General features: G+C 36.8%; 1 protein-coding gene across 2 annotated transcripts in view; it reads right to left on the reverse strand.

The window, feature by feature from the left end:
* Positions 1-244: 244 nt before the first annotated feature.
* The window catches only part of BTBD9 (BTB domain containing 9), a 131,169-nt gene continuing 107,323 nt past the window's right edge, over positions 245-24,090 (reverse strand). For both annotated transcript variants that reach the window (XM_065680021.1, XM_065680022.1), the window contains 2 exons: positions 6,930-7,008; positions 245-2,353 (listed from right to left, as the gene is read on the reverse strand). In XM_065680021.1, coding sequence (XP_065536093.1) covers positions 2,159-2,353; positions 6,930-7,008 — 274 coding nt within the window. In that variant the 3' untranslated portion in view covers positions 245-2,158. The remainder of the gene's footprint in view (positions 2,354-6,929; positions 7,009-24,090) is intronic.

Below are 24,090 nucleotides of genomic sequence, written 5' to 3' on the forward strand. Positions count from 1 at the left end.
ATGGTGACTACTAAAGACTCAGAGCTAGGAAGTTACACCCTTTGCTCAAACTGCAAAGAAATACCACCACTGACATGGAAGAACTTATCTACCAACGACAAGACATGCTCTGTGCTTCTTAGTACTTTTAGCATGGATTACAACCAGAATTGAAAAGTAAAGCCTTTCTAAGGAAGTAAAAAAAAAAAAAAAAAAAAAAAAAAAAAAAAAAAAAAAAAAAAAATCTGATTTTTTTTGACCTACACTTAAACAAGAGTTGTGTCCCCTGTAACTGGTCTCAATTATTTCATGCTCTAAAGGCTGTGAAGCCATAAGGTAATCAGCACCCTAGACTAGGTGCTAGCTGGCACGAGCAGTATCCTGCCTCAAAACTCCAGAGTGCCTGAGGCAGCTGTGGCAAATGTTCTAAGCTATCTGTAATGCGGCGGGTATGTATCTTCACCGACAGACATTCACAAATCAGAAGGCAGCAATGGGGAGGGGACGGCATGCAAATGTTAGAACTCAACTGCAATTTGGCAATGAGAAATAGTATATTATTATTGATAAAGCCTAATCAATTCTATTTGAATCATGAAAAAGGAAGCTTTTCTCCTCTGAAGTTTCTACTGATTCACTGCTACCACTTGTTATATTTCTTTCTGGTTTTGCACAACCAGTATCCAACAGGGAAATTCTTTCAAATTAACTGGTGTGATAAATTAACATACTATTTCCTATGTTGATATAACTCCCTTTATCACTATGGTTATGCAAAGGAAAACCGTATTTATCCTACACTAGCTTTGTTTTCTTCTGACAAGGCTATTTGTCACCACAAGAAATTCCAAGTTCATAAAACTGGACAGCTGATATTTCCAATATAATATACTTTGTGAGGAGTAACAACCCCCTAATCAATTTAGCCAATTATATCAGCATTTGTCTTAATACAAAATCACTTTATCCCATACTGAAAGACCGGAACGGAGCTCTTCTGAAAAGCCACGTGGATCTGGAGAGTAAGAGACTGCATCATCATCAATGTGGAAACGCTTAGAATAAGCAAAGTAGCAGGCAATGTAATCCAGACAGACACAGATGGATAACAAATTTTGTGATTGCAAAGTAAAAGCCAGATCTTTTACAATGCTGTGTAAAGCATGATATTTTATGAAGATTATGTGAAAGGTTTATGCACATACGGCCTTTGAATTTTCAGCTTCAGACTGTACAACATTTTTTACTTAGAAAAAAAAAGTATCTGCAAATTCTTCTTTTTATGTTCGAACAACTGCTTGTCAGTGACCAATTGCAGTTCCGCTTTTCTAAACCATTTTTGATGATCTGTTGCGAGCTTTCTTAGAAATACAGGTAAAATTTAACTAATCATCTTCGGGAATAGAAAACACGTTTTTCTTCAAGGTGGATGCTTGAATTAGGAATTTCCTTTTTGAGCGCAATACATGACAATTTTGTACTTTGAAAAGTCAACTGAGGTCAAGACTAATATAGCATTCATTAATTAGTTTGTTGATATCACGAAGACTTTTCTTGTCATCCCACTGATGAATGAGGGAATTTTCATCTCAGCAGGTAAACATGTTTGATACTTCCTTAATCTACGGCACAGCATTTGCTACAGCCAAAAATAAGAGACACAGTGGAATAGAGAGTCAAAACAATTTACAAAACAGATTACTAGTTACAAAGAATGTGAACGAAGAATAACTTTTAAAAATAACATATACTCTGGACTGATGTGTTCCAAAACATTCTCTTTGCTAATGGGACCCTTCAGGGAACAAATACTTATTTCATATGCCTTTCATTCTGCTTGAGTCATTTTAGATTTCCACTGTAGCTCTGCCTTTTTTTTCTTCTGTCCTCCTTGCCTTGGTTAGATTAGAGAGGTAGGGTGTTAATGGGATACTTGATGAAGATTGAAGACCTATTTTCTCCCCCCTCGGAGACCAGCCTGATTTGAACAAATTGAGGAGAGTGAAGCAGACTCTTCATGTCCTTGGGAAAAGCCTTTTCCATTTCAGCATTTCCAGCTTTCAGACATGGTCCCCTTTGTTCAAACAGAGAAAGAAAGAAAAGGTGCCAGCACAAGAAGGTTCCGAGTATCATTCTATGTAACGTCAGCAGGGGTGCTAAAACCCCCTTTCAATCTCCTTTATGACTGGTGAGCATGTGAACGCGAGGTGGATCCAGGAGGGGAATGCAGGGAACTAGTGCTTGCAGCTCGAACAGGGCGAGAAACAAGCTGTTGTCCACCAGTCCCCACCTCTGTTGTTGCCACTTCCTTACTACTCTCATCCTTGTGGGTATTGTTTTGTGCTGGGCACTCAAAATGCACACAGTGAAACACCTGGAGAGAACAAAGAAATGAAGATAAGGCAAAACAATTAAATGCTGGCAAAAGCATGATCAAAGTAAGATGAAGTGTACATGGAAGTATGCAGGCCAGATCAGTGCCAAAGTACTTAGGCAAATTAGAATGTTTCACCATGCAGTCAAAGAAAACTATCCATGAGTCATAAACATATTAAAAGAGATACAAATGGAGTAAGAAAAGGCTTTCAAATAATACCAACCTGTACATATGGCACAAAAATTCAGAAAGATGGTTACAAAGCATATAGAGATATTTGTAAATGATTTTTTTTCTTTTCCAAGTAGCATAAATATCTACTACGTTATCAGATGACAACAACTATTATACTGTCTTGAGCGTATCTTATGATCCAATTACTTCTTCAAAAGACTGAATATTCATGCACACTAGAATGAAATTAAAATCATTATGAATATGATTCTATTTCAAGATTGCCCTCTGCTGTAACAGCAACAGTAGCTCTACAGACATATCTTTGGAGTATGTACAAAAGGCATTCAGAGCATCCAAGAAGGCTGCTGCTTCATCAGATGAAATACTCCATTTCAAACAGTGATCATTTTCTGATTTTTCAAACAATACCTGGGACCACTGTACAGGTGACTGTGTCTTAGAGTAAAAGGACCATATGTTTAAGCATTTTTTCCAATTTATTTTCTACTTTACTTACTCTTACTTCTACTTGTTCTTGAAGTGCCTGAGAGAAGGGGGAGGAACTCTTTAAAATTGCTACAAAACTTCTTTCCATGTGAATTCTTGTTGCTATGAATTGCACAGCTTTGCCATGTACTAAACAAATGTTTTCTTATACGAATTTAAAATCTGCTATTTTCTCATGCATAGTAGTTTTATAGCTAAAGCTTAATGAATATTAAATCCTGAGTATTAAACATACTGTTTGAACTTAATTTTATATGCTTTTATGACATTTTCTATTATTCTTCCTGCAAGTAGATCATGTCTTTAAAGCTATTCTCACAAAGGTAATCTTTTAATCTTAACTGCCCTTTCCCAGACTCTTTCAAATTAATGTGTGCAAAAATCAAATCCCATAAGCAAGACACAGGTATACTACATATTTATACCAGACTACAGAATTTTATATTTTCTATACTTTCTGCAATACAACTGAAAACCCTATTATTCTGACCACCCCCACTCATGTGCACATTGAACAGACTGCAGCAACACATCTGCAATAGCCCCAGGGTCTTTCCTGTGAAGGTAGCTAGTTAATTCCAATTCTGGCAGCATACATGAAATTGATAGAAAACCATATTTAATCACTGGATTTTTTTTTTTTAACCCCATTATATCGTCTTGTGCCTCTCAGTGTAAGAATTCTTGCAGGTTTTTATATTTTTTATACAGATACATAGCAATGCACATTTACATTTCTATATATAAATACATGCTCAAATAAAGATGTACTGCTATGCCTTTATATATACATATATGAAGAGATTATAAATCTACGCACAGACATATGTGCACAAATGGTTTTTCTCTGCCTTTCTTCTGACGAGTTTTTTTCTAAAGCTGAACTAATTTCTACAGTGGCATGAATTTTCCCCGTCTGTTTACAGTTCTTGAGAAGCCAATTTTTGCATTCAGCTATGCTTCTTCAGAAGCCCCTTTTATATGCATTCCACTCCCATATAAAGTGGGATGTAAAGTAAACAGCTTTAAAGTAACAGCTATTTTTTCAGCTGCTTGTATCAGCATCAGGACGTGAAGAAAACAGTATTATCTCATCAGTGCCACCTCAGTAAGACACTGCTTTCCTTTAAAGGCAGCACAGCCTAATGAATGTGATGGAGATCTCCAGGTCACAAGATTCTATGTTTCTGTTGTATTCCACACCAGTAGTGTTTATTTAAAACTTCACTTTACTAATTAATGAATGTATTTTTAAATACGGTATGGATGACTGCTGTTTAGCTAACACTACTCTACAAAGTCTGAAGTTCCCGATTCTTAAATTGTAACTGTCCTTTTTACTGATTCTTTAATACTTAATGCTCAACTCAACATTTGGTACATTAACAAGCCTGTGAATTTACAACACTGTTTGCAGTTACTCTGCCACTTCAATAAGCAGAGTACTGCTTGTGAAAGAAGCAGGGCACAGAAGTACAACTGAGCTCATCTGCTTCATCTAGTATCAGAATTACCTATTTCAGAACGATATTACTAAAACAAACAATCCTGCATGTGTTTCTCTCAAAAGGCAGAGATGACAGTTCAGCATCATCTTGTGGTCAACAGCATGTTATACTTCTCATGCAGATCTTAAGAAAAGTCTAACAAATAAAGCAGGAAGGCCAAGTACATATACACTGGTGCAGTAATTTGTAAGCTAAAGCTCTCACATCAGCAACTATGTGTCCTTTCCAGGTCAGTAATACTGAAGAGGAACAACAAGATAAACCTTAAACAGTCGAAGTATTAGGTGACCTTTCTGACAAATAAATAATGGCAAGGACTAAGGAAAAATAATCCTTTTCTTTATAAAAGCAGGATGTCTGGAAGCTAGGTCAAAAGAAAAAAAAAAAAACAAAACAAACCACACAACCAAAACCCAAAAAACCCACCAAAATCCGTGAAAATCCGTCTTTCAAAACTTGGAAAACATGGCATCTGAAACAGTAAATTTAAAAGATGAAATAATTCACAAAATAGAGAAATTTTATGGGATTTTTTTTCAATCCCAAAAATCCGCTCTTCTCTTTGGGAAGTACAGACTGTGTTTCAAAGTTCAAAGGTATGTATTAGTAAAACAATTAGGGACTAGTTTTGTACCTATTACAGTAAAACTCCTTGATGAGAATATGCCACCATTAGCATCTACTGCTTAAAATGAGAGTGGTTTGACATAAAATAAATACAAACAGCCACGGGTAAGTAAATCTGGAAACTGCTTGTGTTCCTACCAAAGAGACTACTGAGACTATAGACTCCAGAACAAACCAAGAATTTGGCTACACTCTTATTTGTTAAATTGGAAGCATGAAAAATATCTTGATACCTGATTTGGAAAATGAAAATTTATGACAAAATGTTACAGAGCATGTGTTTAATGCAAATCAAAAATGTAATTCAGTAATGCCCCATATAAATAACTACACAGGATATTGTATTCCTTGGAAATAATAACCAATTTGAAATTAGAATTGTGTTTAGAAGCCAATTACTCTTCAGGGCTTAAGGCTACCTTTGCGAATCAAAAGTTGGAGGGAATGTTTCCCATAAACACTGCACCTCATTCTTTTTTAATAGAGATGAGAACTCACAGAGACTGGCATGAGAGCAAACAAGACACTCTGTATGAATCAGTAATGGAAAAGGCCTTCATGCATCTACAACAACCCTGGAGGCAGCTTCTGATTCTGTAGTTTTTAAGAACTCACTGATTAAGACTGAAGTGTACACTGCAAGAGACAGCACTCAGGAAAAAAAGAACTGCTTTCTGAGTTCAGTAGATTGGTCAGCTTCTTTCCAACTGTTTGCCAAGAACTAATGTTCACATCTGGTGGGGCATACGTTTGCAATAATTGCTCTAAAATTGGACATAAGCAATGCTGTTTGACAATTCTCCCAATGCTTAAGAACCAGCAACCCCATAATGCTGAATATGACCAGAAACTGTGACTCCTAGAGTTGACAACCTCTAATTACTACAAATTTAATAGTGCTATCCACAGTTTACTGTAAAGTGTGACAATACGATGATTTGTGGTGAACTACATGTATGGGATGTAGAGATGCCTGCATAACACGCAGAAGCAGCAGTTTTTGGTGCCTCTTATAAGCTCAGCGTATAAGGTCCTAATTTCCTAAAGACTTACATATAGTCTTAAATTCACATATTGTAAATTGTTTTACTGAAGTAATCTGTAAAATCTGGACTTCATCTGACACAATACACAACAATTACAAAAGAAGCACAAGTAAACAACAAAAGGATGATACTGACTGACTTGGTCAGTCAGGGCAAAATATTTTTTTTCTGTAAAAAATGAATTGAAAAGAGTCTTTTGGTTTGGCGACTTCTGGTAAATGATTTACCAGATATGAAAATTAACTATAAGAGAATCTTATGCAAATAAGATGTTCTTATGAAGACTGAGATGCTTCTTATGATTTATTCATTAGAAAGAAAATATAAAGGTGAAAGAAACAAATAATCAGAGACTATACACCTTTCTCCAGTGCACTAAGATGGTATTTTCATCACACATCAAGTAAGGATTAATTTAAAACCAAACCCAACAGGAATGTCTGACGGCACTATGGAAAGGGCAAAACCAAAAACACTTTACTTTACAAACCCCAGACTAGCAACAATCCTTCAAATCAAGAAAGACGATAACACAGTTCACAAATACTCCAATACAAAAGTCATTCATTCTTATTTTTTCTAGGTTGACAGAGAAAGAAAAATGAAGCGAGTACATTTTAGAATGCATTATCAATTTCATTGCAAGATATGGAAAACTGTGCTGCTGCATATTAATGAAGAATACAGGTTTTCTTAAAAGTTCCTTACCTCATTAGCTGTGTTGTGCGTTCCAACTATTCTGATAAAAGATGCAGGCTGTTTATCAAAAGTGATTGTTTGCCAGGATCTTTAAAAAAATTCCAGAAAGACATATGAATATTAAACACAGTCACACAGCTTGAAGTAAAATACACAGAATCCATTCAAGTGACATTACATACTATTATCACTTAATATGGTAAACAGAGAAACACTTTTCATCACCCAAATTTCCAGCATTCCTTGTTCCTTTTTATTTTTAAAGTGCTTTGACTCTGCTTGTATGTTTTCATACATACTGTATGCTACGAAAATTTGTATGCAGGAATAATACCTATACTATTGCTCATAGGTAAAAAAAATGGTAAAAGAAAAAAAGCCTGAATCAAAGTCTAAAATCCTTGACTAATACTGACTCGTTAGATAAACAAAAGATCAGATAAATAAAAGTTAATGCATCCACCTGTTAACTACTGATGAAAATTCATCAGAGCTTGCCTAAAGAAATTACAGCTCTAGGGAAAGAAAATCCCACACCCCCAAAACCTCAAATAAACTCCTTCTACTCTAAGTGGAGCAGTCAAGGCAGAAGAGCCAAGCTTCCCTTGTGCAGGCCAAGGTCCTTCCAGTAAATTATAGCTGACATACAGCATTCTTTGCAGTTCAGGCTGTATTTCCCCATCCTGACACAGAAGCAGTGGGGAGAACAGATCAACCCCCAGAGCTGGAGTATAACTTTTTTGGCTAGACTGAGAGCACCAGGAGTAGGTTGGGACCACTATAATTTTCCTTCCTCATTCATACTCTTTTAATCTGGGTGAGGTACACCACCACAATCAGTCTAATACACAGCAGAAAACCAGCAATTCTTGCCATACCTTTGTGTATTGTATTTGTGTAATACCTTTACAGAATACACTGTTAGAAGAAACAAAAAGAGCAATGGGAACTAGAGGCTTCAGTTTGATGCCAGACTTCCACTACACTAGATCAGTACTTGAAACCATTAGAATTTAAATTATTTTGTATTAATTAAATGTGAAAGCAGGATACATAATGTAACATTTTTAGCAAAACTAGGCTGTCACAGAAGGCTTCAGAAAAAAAATGGATAACTTGATTAACTCATTACAGAAGAAGAACATGGGATAGTTTTCCTGAATACGTTCAGAACACTTTTGGAAGTGTTCATGTAAGAAATAAGGGACCAAAACAAAACAAGTAAAACAACACTTGCCACCAGCAGACTACCCCAAAGCCTGGCAGGATGAACTGCTTGGTTTCTGAATATTTGTCAAGAACTTGAATTTTCCCTTAGTAGGAAAACCTCTGTCACAAACATAGCATTTCTGGGTTTAATTTAGTAGACTATTACTTTTATCACTGCTGTCAGGTTATATTTGCTTAAAGAAGATTATGAGCCCAATCAAGACCTAATTTCAAGTAGTTTACTGGTATTACTGCATGAAGTAATGGATATAATTAGAGTTACTCATCATAATAGAAAGGTGTAGTCTGTCAGGCCTCAGAGGTACAGCAGTTACTTTCAGTTATCTACCTAAGGGCATTGTTTATTTTTATCCCTTACGTGGCTATGTCCTTCTTATTTTAAATTTCAGGTTGTTTCTTTGAGCTCTAAATAAAATATAAAATAAGAATGAACTATTTTGTTGACTGTCTCAAGACCTGAAAGACTTCTATGATTTAAGCTTTTTTTTTTTTTTTTCTTAAACATGGGAATATCTCTCCTTGAGTTTCCTACTAATATTACAGCCAGGCAGTTTCTTTACATGGCCAAAGGTGAGTGGCTGGGACCACCAGATGATTGCAACACTACTTCTCAAAGTATTGCAATAGTGTTTATAATACATATGCTTTCACATTTACACACATGCACTTTATGCAAAGAGAGTGGTGATGTAAAAATCAGATTTCTCTATTTGTTGATTTGGAAAATATTATGAAACTGTTCTGAATAAAAGAGTTCAAAATCCTACAGAACCTGGGGTTGTTCAGTCTGGAGAAAAGGAGGTTCAGGTCGGACCTTATTGCTCACTACAACTAGCTGAAAGGAGGATGGAGAGAGGAGATGGCTGGTCTCTTCTCTCAAGTAACAAGTGATAGGGCAAGAGGTAACAGCCTCAGGTTGTACCAGGGCAGGTTTAAACTGGGTATGAGGAAAAACTTTTTCATCAAGAAGGTGATCAGGTATTGGAACAGGCTGCCCAAGGAAGTGGTGGAATCACCATCCCTGGAAGTGTTCAAAAATTGTGTAGGTGAGGCCCTCAGTGGCATGGTTTAGTGGTGGACTTGGCAGTCCTGGGGTAATGGTTGGACTTGATGATCTTAAAGGTCTTTTCTAACCCAGCTGATTCTATGATTCGATGACACGGTCATGAAGAAGCTATCAGAACTTACTTCCCCCATAAACTGATACTGTTGGTTTTGGACTTTCCTATATCTCTGTGATAAAGATATACTCCTTATTAGTGAACCTGTAACAAATTTTTCAGGGTTTAACTTTTTTAGATATTCAGGCACTGTTGGTCTTTTTCTTGGCTTTCACACCTGTCTTGGTGTTTGATTCCTTTTAGATTTGCTGCTCAATCTGAAGCAGCCCTGGTCATCACTTTCGCAACAGAAATAATCACTACCTCAAGCTGAGGTTTACATCTCTCAAAGACTTGGGACTACCAGCCTACTCAGATTTATACCAGGGTCCTCAAGCTGAAATGCAGCACAAGTTGTTTGGCTAGTAAAGGTCTCCTGATACCACAGCTCCATTTCCCAAGAGAAATTACCCTTGTTATAGTCCTATGGTGTTTTATTTAACACTCGACATCTCACCTCAAGCCACCAGACTTCTCTCTTGTTCTGCTTGACACCCCTAAGGAGATGCAGTAATGGATGATTAGCATTCCACAGCCATGCTTGCATCCTGTGAGCCTGTCATATTTAATTACATTTTAACTATATTCGTCTTCTATAATAGCCTGAACATAATTCAGATAATTATCTTTTGCTCTCTTATTCTCTGACTCTGCCTGTCTCACTTAGAGCTCCTCGCAATGAAAATCACTTTCTCTGCTCAAACACATAAACAGACTCTTGGGCCAAGTGCTTTCATCTCTCCAACAGCAACAGCTGTCACTGAAAACTCAGTGACTTTGTACATTCCACAATCTCTTCACCATATTCTATTCAGAGGAAGAAGAAAATCATTAGAAACCCCTCCACTTTCATGTTTCTTCCTGTCTTTTTCTTTATTAGGCTATTGCAGGAAGAATGCAAGGAATACTCATGTCCAGGTAAATTGTAACAATAACTTGCTATTGCTTAAGCTACTATAGCTCCAAAATAGCAATTCACCTCTTAAAAAATTTAACAGGTTTGCTCAGCATTTGGAATACTTGCCTAGCTACTTCTATGAAAAGCTGCTATCTTTCTAAAGATTTATTACATATAATAGGCTATAAGTAACAACCCTTCTGCATTATTTCCTTATCTTCCAGAAAGAACAAATTAAGAAAGAAGTGGAAGCTTATCTTTTACTGAGGTTTTCTAATGAGCCACTGGCACTACAGAATAGTTCCATGCTGTGAGATCACCACAGCTTCACTCATTATAGCTGAAACCAAATTGAGATGTAAGATGAAAGAGAAAGCCACCACATGTAACTAACATTCAACAAGCTGTAACTGTTCATTCAACACTTGTAACTGCTTCAGACTAAGCATGTACTTTTTATGTGCACACATTGTTTGTCCTCATTTTCCAAGGTGACATATAACCTCCTTTTTCTGTTCCCCACTCCAAGAAGAAAAGCAAAGCAGAGTTGGAAACAAATGTGGAAATGAACACCACACCCTGAAAAATGTCAAATATTAACAAGTAACCTCTAATTTACTTTCTAATATTTGTCCACATATGCCCCATTCTATACAGTAAATGACAAAATATTTCTTAGCTTATTTGGATATGGACTTCTTCAACTTAAAACATATATAACATATTTTAAAGAAACACAGCATTTATTATAATGGAATAGTGAGGAGATGCTTGTAAAAGCAGATGACAGGAAAAGAAGAGTTGTATTGTGCTTCCATACATCAGTCTATGACTGTACTGATGTAAACAAGGCAGCAAGTAACTAGCAAGTGATGCTGCCAAACAAAAAATTGTATGCACAGATATATAAGCCAACAAAGACTCAAGAAGTACCATAGTATGTTCTGCATGATGTGCATGATGCTACACCCCTTGGTTTATGAGCACAGAAACGTGCACTTAAAACGCTGTAACAGTTATTGTTATACAGGCATTTTTCTTTGTAAAATACCAAAAAGGTCTACAGCTACCTTATAAATTGCCTATAAAAAACATGTTTTCTAGCATAACAGTACTAAACAATAAAGTGAAGTCGTACTCCCTCTCCTATTAAAGCTGTAATTTAACAATTAATTCAGAGTCAGACCCATAAAGCACAGAAGTCAAACTGGGTAGCTGGCTCAGCCCCCACTGCCTTTCCATCCCAAGCCAGAGGGGGAAAATAAAGCACAAGGAGGAAAATATTATGCGGAATCAATCTGTATTTTGGGTTCTAAAGTAAGTAAAATTAAATGCAGTCCTACCCCTGGTCTACTCAACTCAAAACTGACACCTGAGTTTCCATCAGTTTTGCTGTCACCATAACAGCACTGTCTAAAAAGGTGGCCCATCAAATGTGGCACTGCCGAAGAAGCAAGGAAGGTGCAAGCTAGAAGTAACAGCCTTTTCTCTGCAGCTGTCAGAGGTAAAACTCGTGGTTATATTTATGCATCTTGGTTATATTTATGCAATAGTCCATTGATGAGATAGCAATATATTTATCCAGTCTCATTAACAGAAAAAAAAGGACCTGAAGTACTAATGGCAGAGGTAATAAAAAATGGTTAAGAGAAATACACTGAGAATCTAGAATAAATGTGAGAATAAATAATACTAAAAATCACCTGTCACAATATTTGTTACAATAACAGCTTTATATATTGACAAGTAAAAATCTGCACTTCCACCTTCTAGGAAAACTCCCCTCAAGTTTCTATCCTAAACACAGTTCCCATAGGAAACGCATAATTCTGAAAGCACCTGAACAAAATTAGTAGTTATTTCTGCCCTATGACTGGCCCCTCCCACCAATTTAAACAAAATGTCCTCTAGAAGAACACTTACTAAACTGCTATGAATATTTTATTGCATATGATTTATTGTAGAAACCAAATGTGGGCTTGATAAAGCAGACCTATCAGAATAAAAACTGACATAAAAAAGATTTAATGAAGTCTATACTGACTTTCTGACATCTTTATCAAGCTTATAGTGTAAAAGACAACTTTTAATAACCCCTGCTTCATAGCTTCAGTACTGACACTTTTGCCGCTTTAGAGAAAATACTACATAAAGAAAATATTAAAACAGTCAAATTAAGCAATAGTAAAACTCAGTGTAGTAATTATTTTTCTAACTAAATACAGTAACCAATTTTCAAATATATCCATATCCTAATGTAGGCAATCAGAAGCATTTTCATACTGCATAAGCTCATATAATTTAGTGTGCTCACACACTTTTTCAAGAGGTGTTTTTTTTATGCTTCCAAGAATATAGTTTATATTTAAATATCTTACACAGAATGAAATTATTAGGAGTTTGCTTGATAACACCACAGGCCAAATTTCTATGCTGCAGCAAGAACTGTACATGTAGTATCTCCACATACATTTTTGGGGGACAGCAGTGGTGGCAGATGAAGGCTGTGAACTTTAGTAACTTGACCTCTGAGTTCATGTTACATGCTTTTGTGTAGACCACAGCACACATGCAAAAGACAAACCCACACAATCCTAGAGGTTGGTTTTGTTATACTTACTCATTACCAATAGTTATTGCTCCTGATGTTCACAGAGATAGCAAAGATAGGGAAATCCATCCAATGCATTAACATACCCAGTTAATACAACTAGTAGGATGCTTTTAAGTTTGAAAACTTCTCCCCCCCCCCCCCCCCATCCTACAACAGATTGTAAGCTATTTTGTTATATAACTTTTCCTACAACTGGAGTTGTTGATTAACAGCAAATATATAAACAATATTTTTAGAGATACGAGACGGAATCATGCTCCCTATTAATCAGTTCCTTTATAGCGTGTAGTCTAACACTGTATGCATCACACTTTTCTCTTACATTCCCTTGGGTGTGATTTCATGGCCTACTCGTAAAAGCTTCACATTTACAGCAACTGCCCTTCTATTACTGTCGATAACATCTAATTGACATGTCAAACCTCCAAGGAATGCAGTAAATTGAACCACAGCCTCTAAGAAGAATAAAACAGTGAAAAAAGTAAATCAGCAAGTGCCTTCTCGTAACAGCAATACAAGCATTCAGAGGTTTGCTAATGGAAGGGAGGAAAACTGCTACCCCTTCTGCTACCATGCTGAATTATCTATTAACCTCAAAGGTCACAAAAAAAAAAAGCCCCGCGACCTCAGATTGAAATTCGCCTAGAAAAAAACTTGAACCTGCATCCATGACAGCAGTAATTTTAGAAATGAGACTAAAGTGAACTAAGACAAAAATAACAAATACAACTTTGCTTTTGTTACAGTGTCATAGAACAGAAAAGATGTAGCTCCCCTCATAATAGCCCCTGGTAAACTAAATTTTAGTATTTAATTTGTAACTACCTACCTTAAATATTTGTAGACAATATGCTGGGTAAAATTCACAAATAGTATCTTAAAAACAGAGGAAACTGGACTCATGATGAAAAAGGACAAAATAAAGTCAGGCATAACTTGTCTAAGTAGCAACCGATGTATCAGGAAAAAGGCAGAATGACTTTTTAAATATGCAGTTGAAGTGTATGAAAGACAGTAAGTCAGAAAAATTGGTTTACAAGGATACAAGAAAAGCAGTGGAATGAAATTAGGCAATATGATGTTCAGTACTGGTATTGAGAAAAAAAAAATTCTTATTGTGGGAACTCAGTGTGACAGAAAAGCAAAGAGCAGAATGGAAGCACCATCCCTTCAACTACATGAAACAAACTGATAGAGCACTATTCTAAAAAAATACAACACATAACCACATAGTGCAGAAATGCCCAGGCCTAAAGATACAATAATTCTTCCATTTTGTGATGCATGGGATATAATCTGTCCTGGTAAAAACATTACTGTGAATAAATCAGTGACTTAAAACTGCATCTATCTCAATGCAGGATATTTGTAACACTAAAGACTGTTATCTGTTTCGGCCAGCACAAGCAAATATGTTCTTTTCAGAGTTTTAATGAAATTAGATGCTGAACATCAAAAATGTAATTAGGCAAAATCTCAAGATCTGATGCATTAACATCTGATTGACCTCTTGACTATACAAGGAGATGTCAACAGTTGCTATATTTAATGGCTTTGCCTGTAGGAAAGGGCTACAGACAAAATAGTAACTTCCCATCTAGTTCATGTACATTTGGGCATCTGTTTTTCACTGGGTTATTAGATAATCTTATGCAACAGTAAATTTCAAAGCAAACAAACATAACTGCAAAACAAGAGCTCAAGTATCTGGTATTCCTTTCTTATCTCAGCCAGATAAATGGGCCAGCTTCCCATTAGAATTTGGATAACCTGCTTTGTAGTAACATTTACTTATAAGCATGCTGAGAATGTGCATGTGTATGGGTGCCTGTATACATGTGAGTATGTGCATGTATGCACAGACATTTTCAAAAGAGAGAATATTATGACTCTGTGGAGGTAATCCAACATATTGCCAAAGAATCTTTCCATGATATAAAAGCAGTAATCCTCATCGCTGAGTCCTTAACCAAACGCTGCAAATTGGTTCCTATTCTGAATGGAAAAAAATCTTTGCTGAACAGGATGCAAGAGAGTAGCATTCTCCTCCTAGTAAGAAAATTAGGATTTATGTTACAGCTGGAAATTGTTAGTGAAGACCTCTTAAGATGACACGCTTTTCCAGGATTACTTAATGTTGTAGGTCTAAGTGGGACACAGATGTTTATGGGAGGGAATATTTAAGTATTCTTAGCCTGTATGAGCAATCAATAACAGAAGGAAGACAACAGAATATACAAATACATCAGAGGGCCAAGATACACTGAGGTAAAGCTGGAGAACAGAATAAAGTTAAGAGAGGAATGAACCTACTGAAAGCAAGTTTTCTTACATTACCTGAGAGCTTTGCCATGGCAAGCACAAGAAGCTAGAACAGGCTGCATATTTAAGTGAGGCTGAGCACTGTTGTGTTTGTTGTCAGACAGAGAAACAGCCAAGATTCTGACTACTATTTATTTTATAAGACAAAATCAGTATTTACTTATAAAGCAAAATTTAATTCTGTCAAGGCATTATCTATCAGGTTTAAAAGACACAGTGATCACTTCCCATCACCTTTACCTTTAGCCTGCATCACCAAAGTAGAATTATATACTAACAAAACTTGCAATGTGTAAATCCCCAACTTACTAATCATCTTTAATATTAAAAAGTGGCCATAGTACCATCCAGCAAATTACAGAAGTGTAGTCATGCTATAACTCTCAAGGAATACATGCATTTCTTGTACCTCTACACTATAAGGAAGACTTACAGACCCAAGATGCTGCTGCAGAAACGGGGTGCTCAGTTATCTCAGTGTCTCAAAATCTTACATTCTTCAATCTCAGCAAGCATTTCTTATAATTAATTATCTTCTTTTCAGATTTTTTCAGCACCTTTAAACTCTTCAAAAGGCAAAAGGTTTCACCTTTCACTAACCCACCCAGTGTTTATCTCACCTACTTTTTTTTTTTTTTTTAGCCTAGCAGAGATGACAGATTAAGTCAAAAAGAATGTGCAGAAAGAGGAGAGGGCAAAGTTTTATGATTGATCTCAAAAATAAGAATATGCAAAAATCAGGTCTGACAATTTCTGACATATTAAAGAAAAAAAAGAAGACTGAGAAAGTCACTGGATATTGCAGTTTATCTGAATCTACTCAATACATATGAGAAACATGCAACAAAAAGCCAATGATATAGTTGATGTCTTAGAATGACAGATTTGGCATAAAACATCAAAGTGCATGTAAAGTAACTGGCAAAAGAAAGTAAAGTCATATTGACTTTAAGAAAGAGAAGAGAAACTACAACAAAAAGTCTTATTGAAAAGCTCTAGAAACTGCGTACTCAAACAAAATCTCAAATATGTGTGCAAGAAAGCCTTTACTCCATTGCTTAGTGGACAGGGAGTGAGAAAAAACTCTGTGTCAGAGAGGAAGGCAATTCTGAGCACTATATGCATGTAAATATTGCTAAGGACAACTCTGATCATTCAACCCATGACTTTGCATTGATAACTTCTAAACTAAATGTGGTCAATGAATGCAAATTTGACAAAACAACTGTAACTGCATGCTAGATTAGTATGTTCTTCTAAGTCACAGGCATCAAAACAGGGAATAAGAAATCTACAGGGAGGCCACGTCTCAAACAGACAAATGACAGCAATAGCTTGGGATAAAAGCACCATGGCACATCATCATGGTGATTTACACGACTTACAAGGTAGTACAAAATCGCTGATTCCGGCAGCAGCTGGTCTTGCTCAGATTCAGTTGCTATAAGCAGTTGCAGAGATGAAAACATATGAAAGAATGCTAGCGCAGAACATGTAAGAATGATTGCAGCACCCAGGAACCAGATAAACCATATTCCATACACTTTCACAATATGGAAAAAAAAAAAATAATAAATCCCCTCCTGGTAAAACCAAAGATGGTTTATGGCTACTGACTCAGGAAGTAAGACAATCAGAAAAAGAATGAACGAACACACAAATAATAAATGTCTGAATATCACGCATACTTAGTGGTTGTTAAAACAATTAAGGCAGCCTCTGTCTCCTGCAGTACTCTTTTCACTCTTCAAAGAATGAAAGTACATTGACTGAAACCCCTGCCTGTGCCCATCACTTACAGTAGAAGCAGTTATCCATAAATAGCGAGAACTAGCTTATACTTGAATTTTAATCAATGTAGTATCTTCTAAGAAGTGCAACTTGAAATTTTTCTATTTTATCACAGAAGCTTTAGAAATTCATCTGACAAGAGTCAAAAAGGCAAAGCCATTCACCATTCAGGTGAAGTTCCCGATAACTGGACAAAGGGAAATATAACCCCCATTTTCAAGAAGGGGAAAATGGATGACCCAGGGAACTACAGACCAGTCAGTCTCACCTCTGGGCCTGGCAAAATCTTGGAGCACATTCTCCTGGAAGGCATGCTAAGGCACATGAAAAACAACAAGGTGCTTGGTGACAGCCAGCATGGCTTCACTAAGGGGCAATCCTGCCTGACCAATCTGGTAGCCTTCTATAATGGGGCTACAGAACTGATGGACAGGGGTAGAGCAGTTGATGTCATCTACCTGGACTTGTGCAAAGCGTTCGACACTGTCCCACACGACATCCTTCTCTCTAAATTGGAGAGACATCAATTTGATGGGTGGACCACTCAGTGGATAAGAACTGACTGAATGGCCTCACACAAACAGTTGTGGTCAATGGCTCGATGTCCGGCTGGAGACCAGTAACGAGTGGTGTCCCTCAGGGATTGGTGTTGGGACCGGTCTTGTTCAACATCTTCGTTGGTGACATGGACAGTGGCATTGAGTGCGCCCTCAGCAAGTTTGCCGATGACACCAAGCTGTGTGGTTCAGTTGATATGCTGGAGGGAAGGAATGCCATCCAGAGGGACCTTGACACGCTTGTGAGGTGGGCTGATGCCAACCTTATGAAGTTCAACCATGACAAGTGCAAGGTCCTACACCTGGGGTTGGAGCAATCCCAGGCACAGCTACAGGTTGGGCAGAGAAGAGATTCAGAGCAGACCCGTGGAGAACGACTTGGGGGCGTTGGTCGATGAGAAAATGAGTATGAGCCGGCTTCAGTGTGTGCTCGCAGCCCAGAAAGCCAACCGTATCCTCGGCTGCATCAAAAGGAGTGTGACCAACAGGTCGAAGGAGGTGATCCTGCCCCTCTACTCTGCTCTTGTGAGACCTCACCTGGAGTATTGTGTGCAGTTCTGGTGTCCTCAACATAAAAAGGACATGGAACTGTTGGAACAAGTCCAGAGGAGGGCCACGAGGATGATCAGGGGACTGGAGCGCCTCCCGTATGAAGATAGGTTGAGGAAGTTGGGGCTGTTCAGCCTGAAGAAGAGAAGGTTGCGTGGGGACCTAATAGCAGCCTTCCAGTATGTGAAGGGGGGCTGTAGTGACAGGACAAGGGGTAACGGTTTCAAACTTAAACAGGGGACGTTTAGATTGGATATAAGTAAGAAGTTCTTTACTGTAAGGGTGGTGAGGCACTGGAATGGGTTGCTCAAGGAATTTGTGAATGCCCCATCCCTGGCAGTGTTCAAAGCCAGGTTGGACAGTCTTGGGTGAGATGGTTTAGTGTGAGGTGTCCCTGCCCATGGGATGGGAGTTGGAACTAGATGATCTTAAGGTCCTTTCCAACCCTACCTAGTCTATAATTCTATGATTGGAAAGTAATGTCTATTGACACTTTCATGTGATAATAAAAATAATTACAATAACTAATAAGAATTCATGAAAAAATGTTTGCTTTGATTTTTAAGTAGAAGACTGCAGCAGATATTTTTCACATACTTAATTATCACTGCTTTGAAAAAATATAGAAAAGTATTTTTTCTAGATGATATACTATCAAGTAATAATATATACATTTATTACATCAGTAGCTTGACATTTTTCACTAGCCTCCAAAGAGACATTTAAGTTTACAATAGCATGGCAGAAAAATCCAATACCTAGAAGAAACAGGTACTGACAACATGGGTATTATTTGGTACTGCTTATTTTCTCTAAGGCAGAACTGAGCTAACATCCAAACTGACGTAAATTACTTTGATGTTTTTTACACTCTCCTTACAGTAACATCCATGAAGAAGAGCTGAGAACATCCCAGCCATATGGCAAAAAGAGCAAAGCAAAACAGAGCAAAGCAAAACTTCAATGAGTATGGCACACACAGACCTGAAAAGAAATAAATGTATGGCAAAACATTCAAGGGAGCCTAAGACACTGCACTTTGCAAGTCCTTGCTACTCTGTTCAAGGCTCATTGAAAATATCCATGCATATTTGTGGCTGAAAAGGAACCACAAGGAACTGAAGGTAGAAGTGTGTGTGTTTGTGGGGGGAGAGACAAATTAAGAGCTGGAAAACGTTCTCGTGATCCTGAATTACGATTAAGAAACATAACTTAAAAGAAGCTAGATCTTTCTTCAATCAATTTAGGCTCAGCTAAAATAAAAGCTACCAAATGAAATGCTAGATGCAGTTTCCACACTTCTGAGAGGCACCTAACACTCTGAAATGGAATACAAATCTGGTTTCTCTCTGTGAAATTTTAATTCTTCGTGCTTAATAAGGCAGGCCTGTGAAGCTGAAGCCCCTTTCTTCTTTGCCTTATTAGAATCTTTCAAAATAGGAGCATATAAACACAAGGAAAAACATGCACTTCAATGCCTCTATCGTTCAGGGCTTTTAAGCTCAATAATTACACAAAATGACCCTTTATATCTGTCTGACTTACTCCAGTAAGCATTACTAGCGGCATAATGAACAGATTAATGAAAACCCTCAGTTTGTTTTTGTGAAGTGAGACCTGAAATTGAGCTTAACAATGTAGCAATTTCCCAGACATCTTGCTTGTATATGTTTCATCTTTGTATTGTACCACTGTGGATACAGTGAGTTCGGCAACTCTGGAGAAAGCATTTGGATTTCACAGAGTTGCTGTGAAATTCGCTTCATGTAAAATAGGACGAACTATGGTTGAAATACACTGTTTGACAGAAGAGATACAAGAAAACTTTTGCTGTGAAATTAACTTCATGTAAAACAGGATGGAGTGTGCCATGTGCAGTTACAAGGAAAGGAATTCACACACTTCAAATATTATCTCTATAGAGAAATAATCACATTATGATAGGTATTAGACTGCTTTCACAAAAGTATACACATAAAAAAAAATCTCCAAATTGAGTTTGCCTACACTAGCATGGTGTAAAGCAGAAGTATTTTCTCACTTGAAATCCTTGGACTACATGGGAAACACTTTTCTGCACATCTGAAAAATGATCTAGAACTTTTCAGATACATGACCTAGATCTCTTTAGGCATTCTTTGATTAATTATCAAAGCGAATATAGCAGTGCTTTAAAACTAGAAATGCATTCAGTACATCATAGGATAGAAATATGAAACTGTGGACAAGAGCAGTAAACCTCAAAGTTGAAAATTGTTCTTGAAAAATCAGAAGACATCCATACCCCACAGGGCCTTTCATGTGAAAGTACTAATTACAATCCTACAAAAATTATAGAAAAAAACTTCAGGGGAACTGAGCTGAGAATTTAGGATTTGGAATAGCTATTATATGATAAAAAGATAATAAGCAGTGGAAACATGAAATTCAGTTTGGAAGTTTGTACACATTTATCATGTCAGCAATATACTCTGAACAACAAACAGTGAGTCCATCAGTGGAAGAAGAAGAAGAGATAATGCAATATGTTATAAAAGTTCCAAAAATTAAATCATGCCCTTCATAAAACTGTTCCATACAGTTGATACCAACTCCTGTAAAACTGCCCACCAATAAACAACATACATTGTCTCCCAAAGTCTACCAGAGTATTAAATCCTTTTTTACTGTTGGGGAATTGAACATGGTGTGTCTGCTGCCAATGGCTTAGATCCATTTCACAGTAAGTACACAAGAGAACTTTAAAGAATGATACTGAGTTGATAACTATTGTAATAGCCAGTTTCGTATTTGTCTTTACACGGCTTATTTTATCAGAAGTGTTATTAACTCTGAGGTCTAACTCCTTCTTGGCCTTTTGTATCTTCTGTTTTTCATTTGACTTTCACACTCTTTGTCAGCAAATTCCTGTAACAAGTTCAGGTCTCTACTGTTTAACGCTAACATGCTCAAGCCCACTTATCATAAACGTTTTAAAAAATAGATGGGGACATGACTGTTTTTCATTACTGTCATACTGTGTAGGAAAAACAGCTTATTGTGGAAAGAAAAAAAAAATAGCCTCTGTAGAGCATTTGAAAATTGACAGTTACACAACCAGCATGCATTAATTGGCTCTCACTTAGGGAAGGTATGCAAGCTTCCCCTGTGAAGATAACAGACATCCAGTTGCTGTTTTCAGCCTTTTAAAACTGGGAGGAGGTTAGGAGTAGCCTGTCAGTTCCTGTCTTTGAGCACTGAATTATTAATTTACACAAAATGCTACACTGAAAATACCATTAAAACAATCCAAAGCAGCATACTGATAGTTTAAAGGGGAAGTTCATGCTCCAGTAGATTGTCAAAACCAATATATAATATTCAAACATGATTTAATTTTCTTTCTCATCAGTTTGTTTGCCATTTACTGATCATCAAAGGCGTCTGTTGAGGTCTGTGTTTGCTACCTTTATGGTCTACCCTACCCCTTGTGACAGGGATTCAGCAAAATTATTTGGAGACCTCGCAGGATACTTGCGAGACAGCAGACAAATGACTTTCACAGACTAACTCCACTGAAAGACTGGGTAGACAGAAAGCCAGGCAGCAAACAGCAAAGGAAACAACTCTTGCCCACATGTCTTTGAAGACAGAAAAGTGAACAGAGAACATTACTGGCAAAGAAAATTTTCTCATTGCAAGCATTCTGCCTTTTCAAATGTGGGCCCCAGTGAAGTTCTCTGTATTTTAACTCAATCCACTTTCATTTGCTACTGCAGCATATTAAACACAGAAAACCAAGTGAGTTATTTTTCTGGAGTCTACTGCAGCATATTAAACACAGAACTAATACAAGAAAAGGTAAAACTGGTATTTCAAAACCTTATCAAGCACTTAGACTGTACTCACATCTTGAAAATTCATAAGAGAAACACACATAATTTGGAGTATATGTTTTGGAAGGAATTAATATTTTAACCTGACACAAATACAAGTATAATGATTCTTAACTGACTACTGCTGAGAGGTACTTGTAATGAAACCAGCAACAGTAGTCCTGCGCAAGGACATGTGTTCTTCTCATTTTCTTTAAACAAAGACACACAAGCCTAAGACAATTTCTATACGTCTGTAGGATTAGACCCTTTTAGGCTGCAGTGTCCAAGTATTCATAAAAAAAATTAGAATTTGGCCAAGAGAAAAAATAGTTGCAAACTTTGACCACATTAGCAAAGTATTTGGTTTGTTTCTTCCAGGTAAGAGAGGGCTGCAATTTTCATTAACATACAGAAAACAAAGGTTAGTGTAGCTTCCATCCCATTATGCTGTAGTCTGGTTAAGGCAAATTGATGAACACAGGAAATCTTTAACTGACTCACCTGATGGTGAGTCAAATACAGACACAGTGCATGAGTTTGATTCTTGCTTTTCTTTGGCGAGTGCCTGAATGACTTGACTAAAAGGCATTCATTGGCAGATTTCTCACTGTTGAAACTGTTCGCATAAAATACCATTGTAATCATGGTAAGAGGAAGGACAAAGACAGGAACCCAGCATTCAGCAGTAGTATCCTTATCATTATACTATGACAGTAAATTAGACAAACTGCACCACCTCTGCCTTACTACAGCATCTTTTAATTTTGGTTAAAATTCAGCTCTTCAAATCCTCTGCTTGTTGTTGATGTCAAAATTACATAAAATAAAAATAACTTGCTTGTTTTCGTGGCAAACCCCTACATTTTCAATTTGTTTTGAGCTGGTTTTTTTTTTTTTTAATTATAGAAACTAAATAAAAGAAGTCAACTCTTTGCATATTCCTGCCAATGACTCATTCAATTTTCTTCTCTTAAGCTGTCCCCATCACCATATTGAAACCTTACCCAACAATTTTAAAGTAGGGTCTTCACTCAGTGAAGTCACTGAATGATGATGTCTCTTCCATTCTACATTCAACTGGTTTTGACCACTAATAGCATGGCTTTTTAGGTCATAGTACAACATTTCTGTATTTTTCGTAAAATAAAAGTGATCCAGCTCTGATGGTATGCAATTATGTTCCTTTGTTACTTTACAGACCAGTCCCAACATTTGTAACATTTGGAATTTATACAGTATTTTATATATATCTAATTTGCATAATTAACACTTAAATATACATATATTATTGTGTATATATATATATATTTATATGATACACATACTTATTTATTTAGTATTTAGAGTTATCTACCTGCCATTACAATTCAAGAAATTTTTGGGCTGAAGTCATTTCAGCACTTCTGCAAATCCTACTTGAAAAGAAAATTAAACATATTTAAAACATTTTCTTTTTTTGTGGTGGTCTGACTGAAAAAGTACCCCACCCAATTTGCTGATCATAAAGGGCATGAGATTTAAACTGAACATGAAAAAGTACTGTTGAATGCAAAGAAATCACCTGAAAATTGGGAGGGGGGATAAGGGGGTAGGGCACAAACTTTTTTACTTATCTCAGTTACAGATGAGACAGTATTTAAATGTAACTGCAGAGGACAGAAAATTTTCAAAGAGGAGTAAGATTTTTTACAAATTGCTGCTTTTTCTTTAAATTTTTCTAGTCCTTGTTAAATTGAATTGTTCTGGAGTCCACTGAGCTTTTGTAATTGTAAGCTTCAGGATCAGGTCTCTGTATTTGTTTAGAGCAGGCAGTTACAGACAGTGCTGGGACACTGTAAATATGTAGACTTCAAGATAAAAGACTGGCTTTCTGCCAGCTGGATGCATGTCTGTCAGAGCCAGAAATCAGGCAAAATACAATTCTCTAATAAACATGAAAATAGTTCTTGAAGCCACAGCTTAGAGAACTTCCAGAGCACCTGTTTTGAACCAAAATACTGAAGTATACTATGAGAAGGTATCTATCTTTATTTCAGGGATGGACCTATACTTTTCCAAGGTTTTTCTTTAAAAAAATGTGGTTTGAACATGGTGAGTAGATATTTGAACTGGGCAGTCAATCAGCAATTGCACCTGCCTCTACATACTTAAGCAAGTGCTCCTTTTGACTGCTACAGGCTATTAGTATCAAA

This window comes from Lathamus discolor, chromosome 5 (assembly GCF_037157495.1).
Source record: "Lathamus discolor isolate bLatDis1 chromosome 5, bLatDis1.hap1, whole genome shotgun sequence".
NCBI classification, from domain to species: domain Eukaryota; kingdom Metazoa; phylum Chordata; class Aves; order Psittaciformes; family Psittacidae; genus Lathamus; species Lathamus discolor.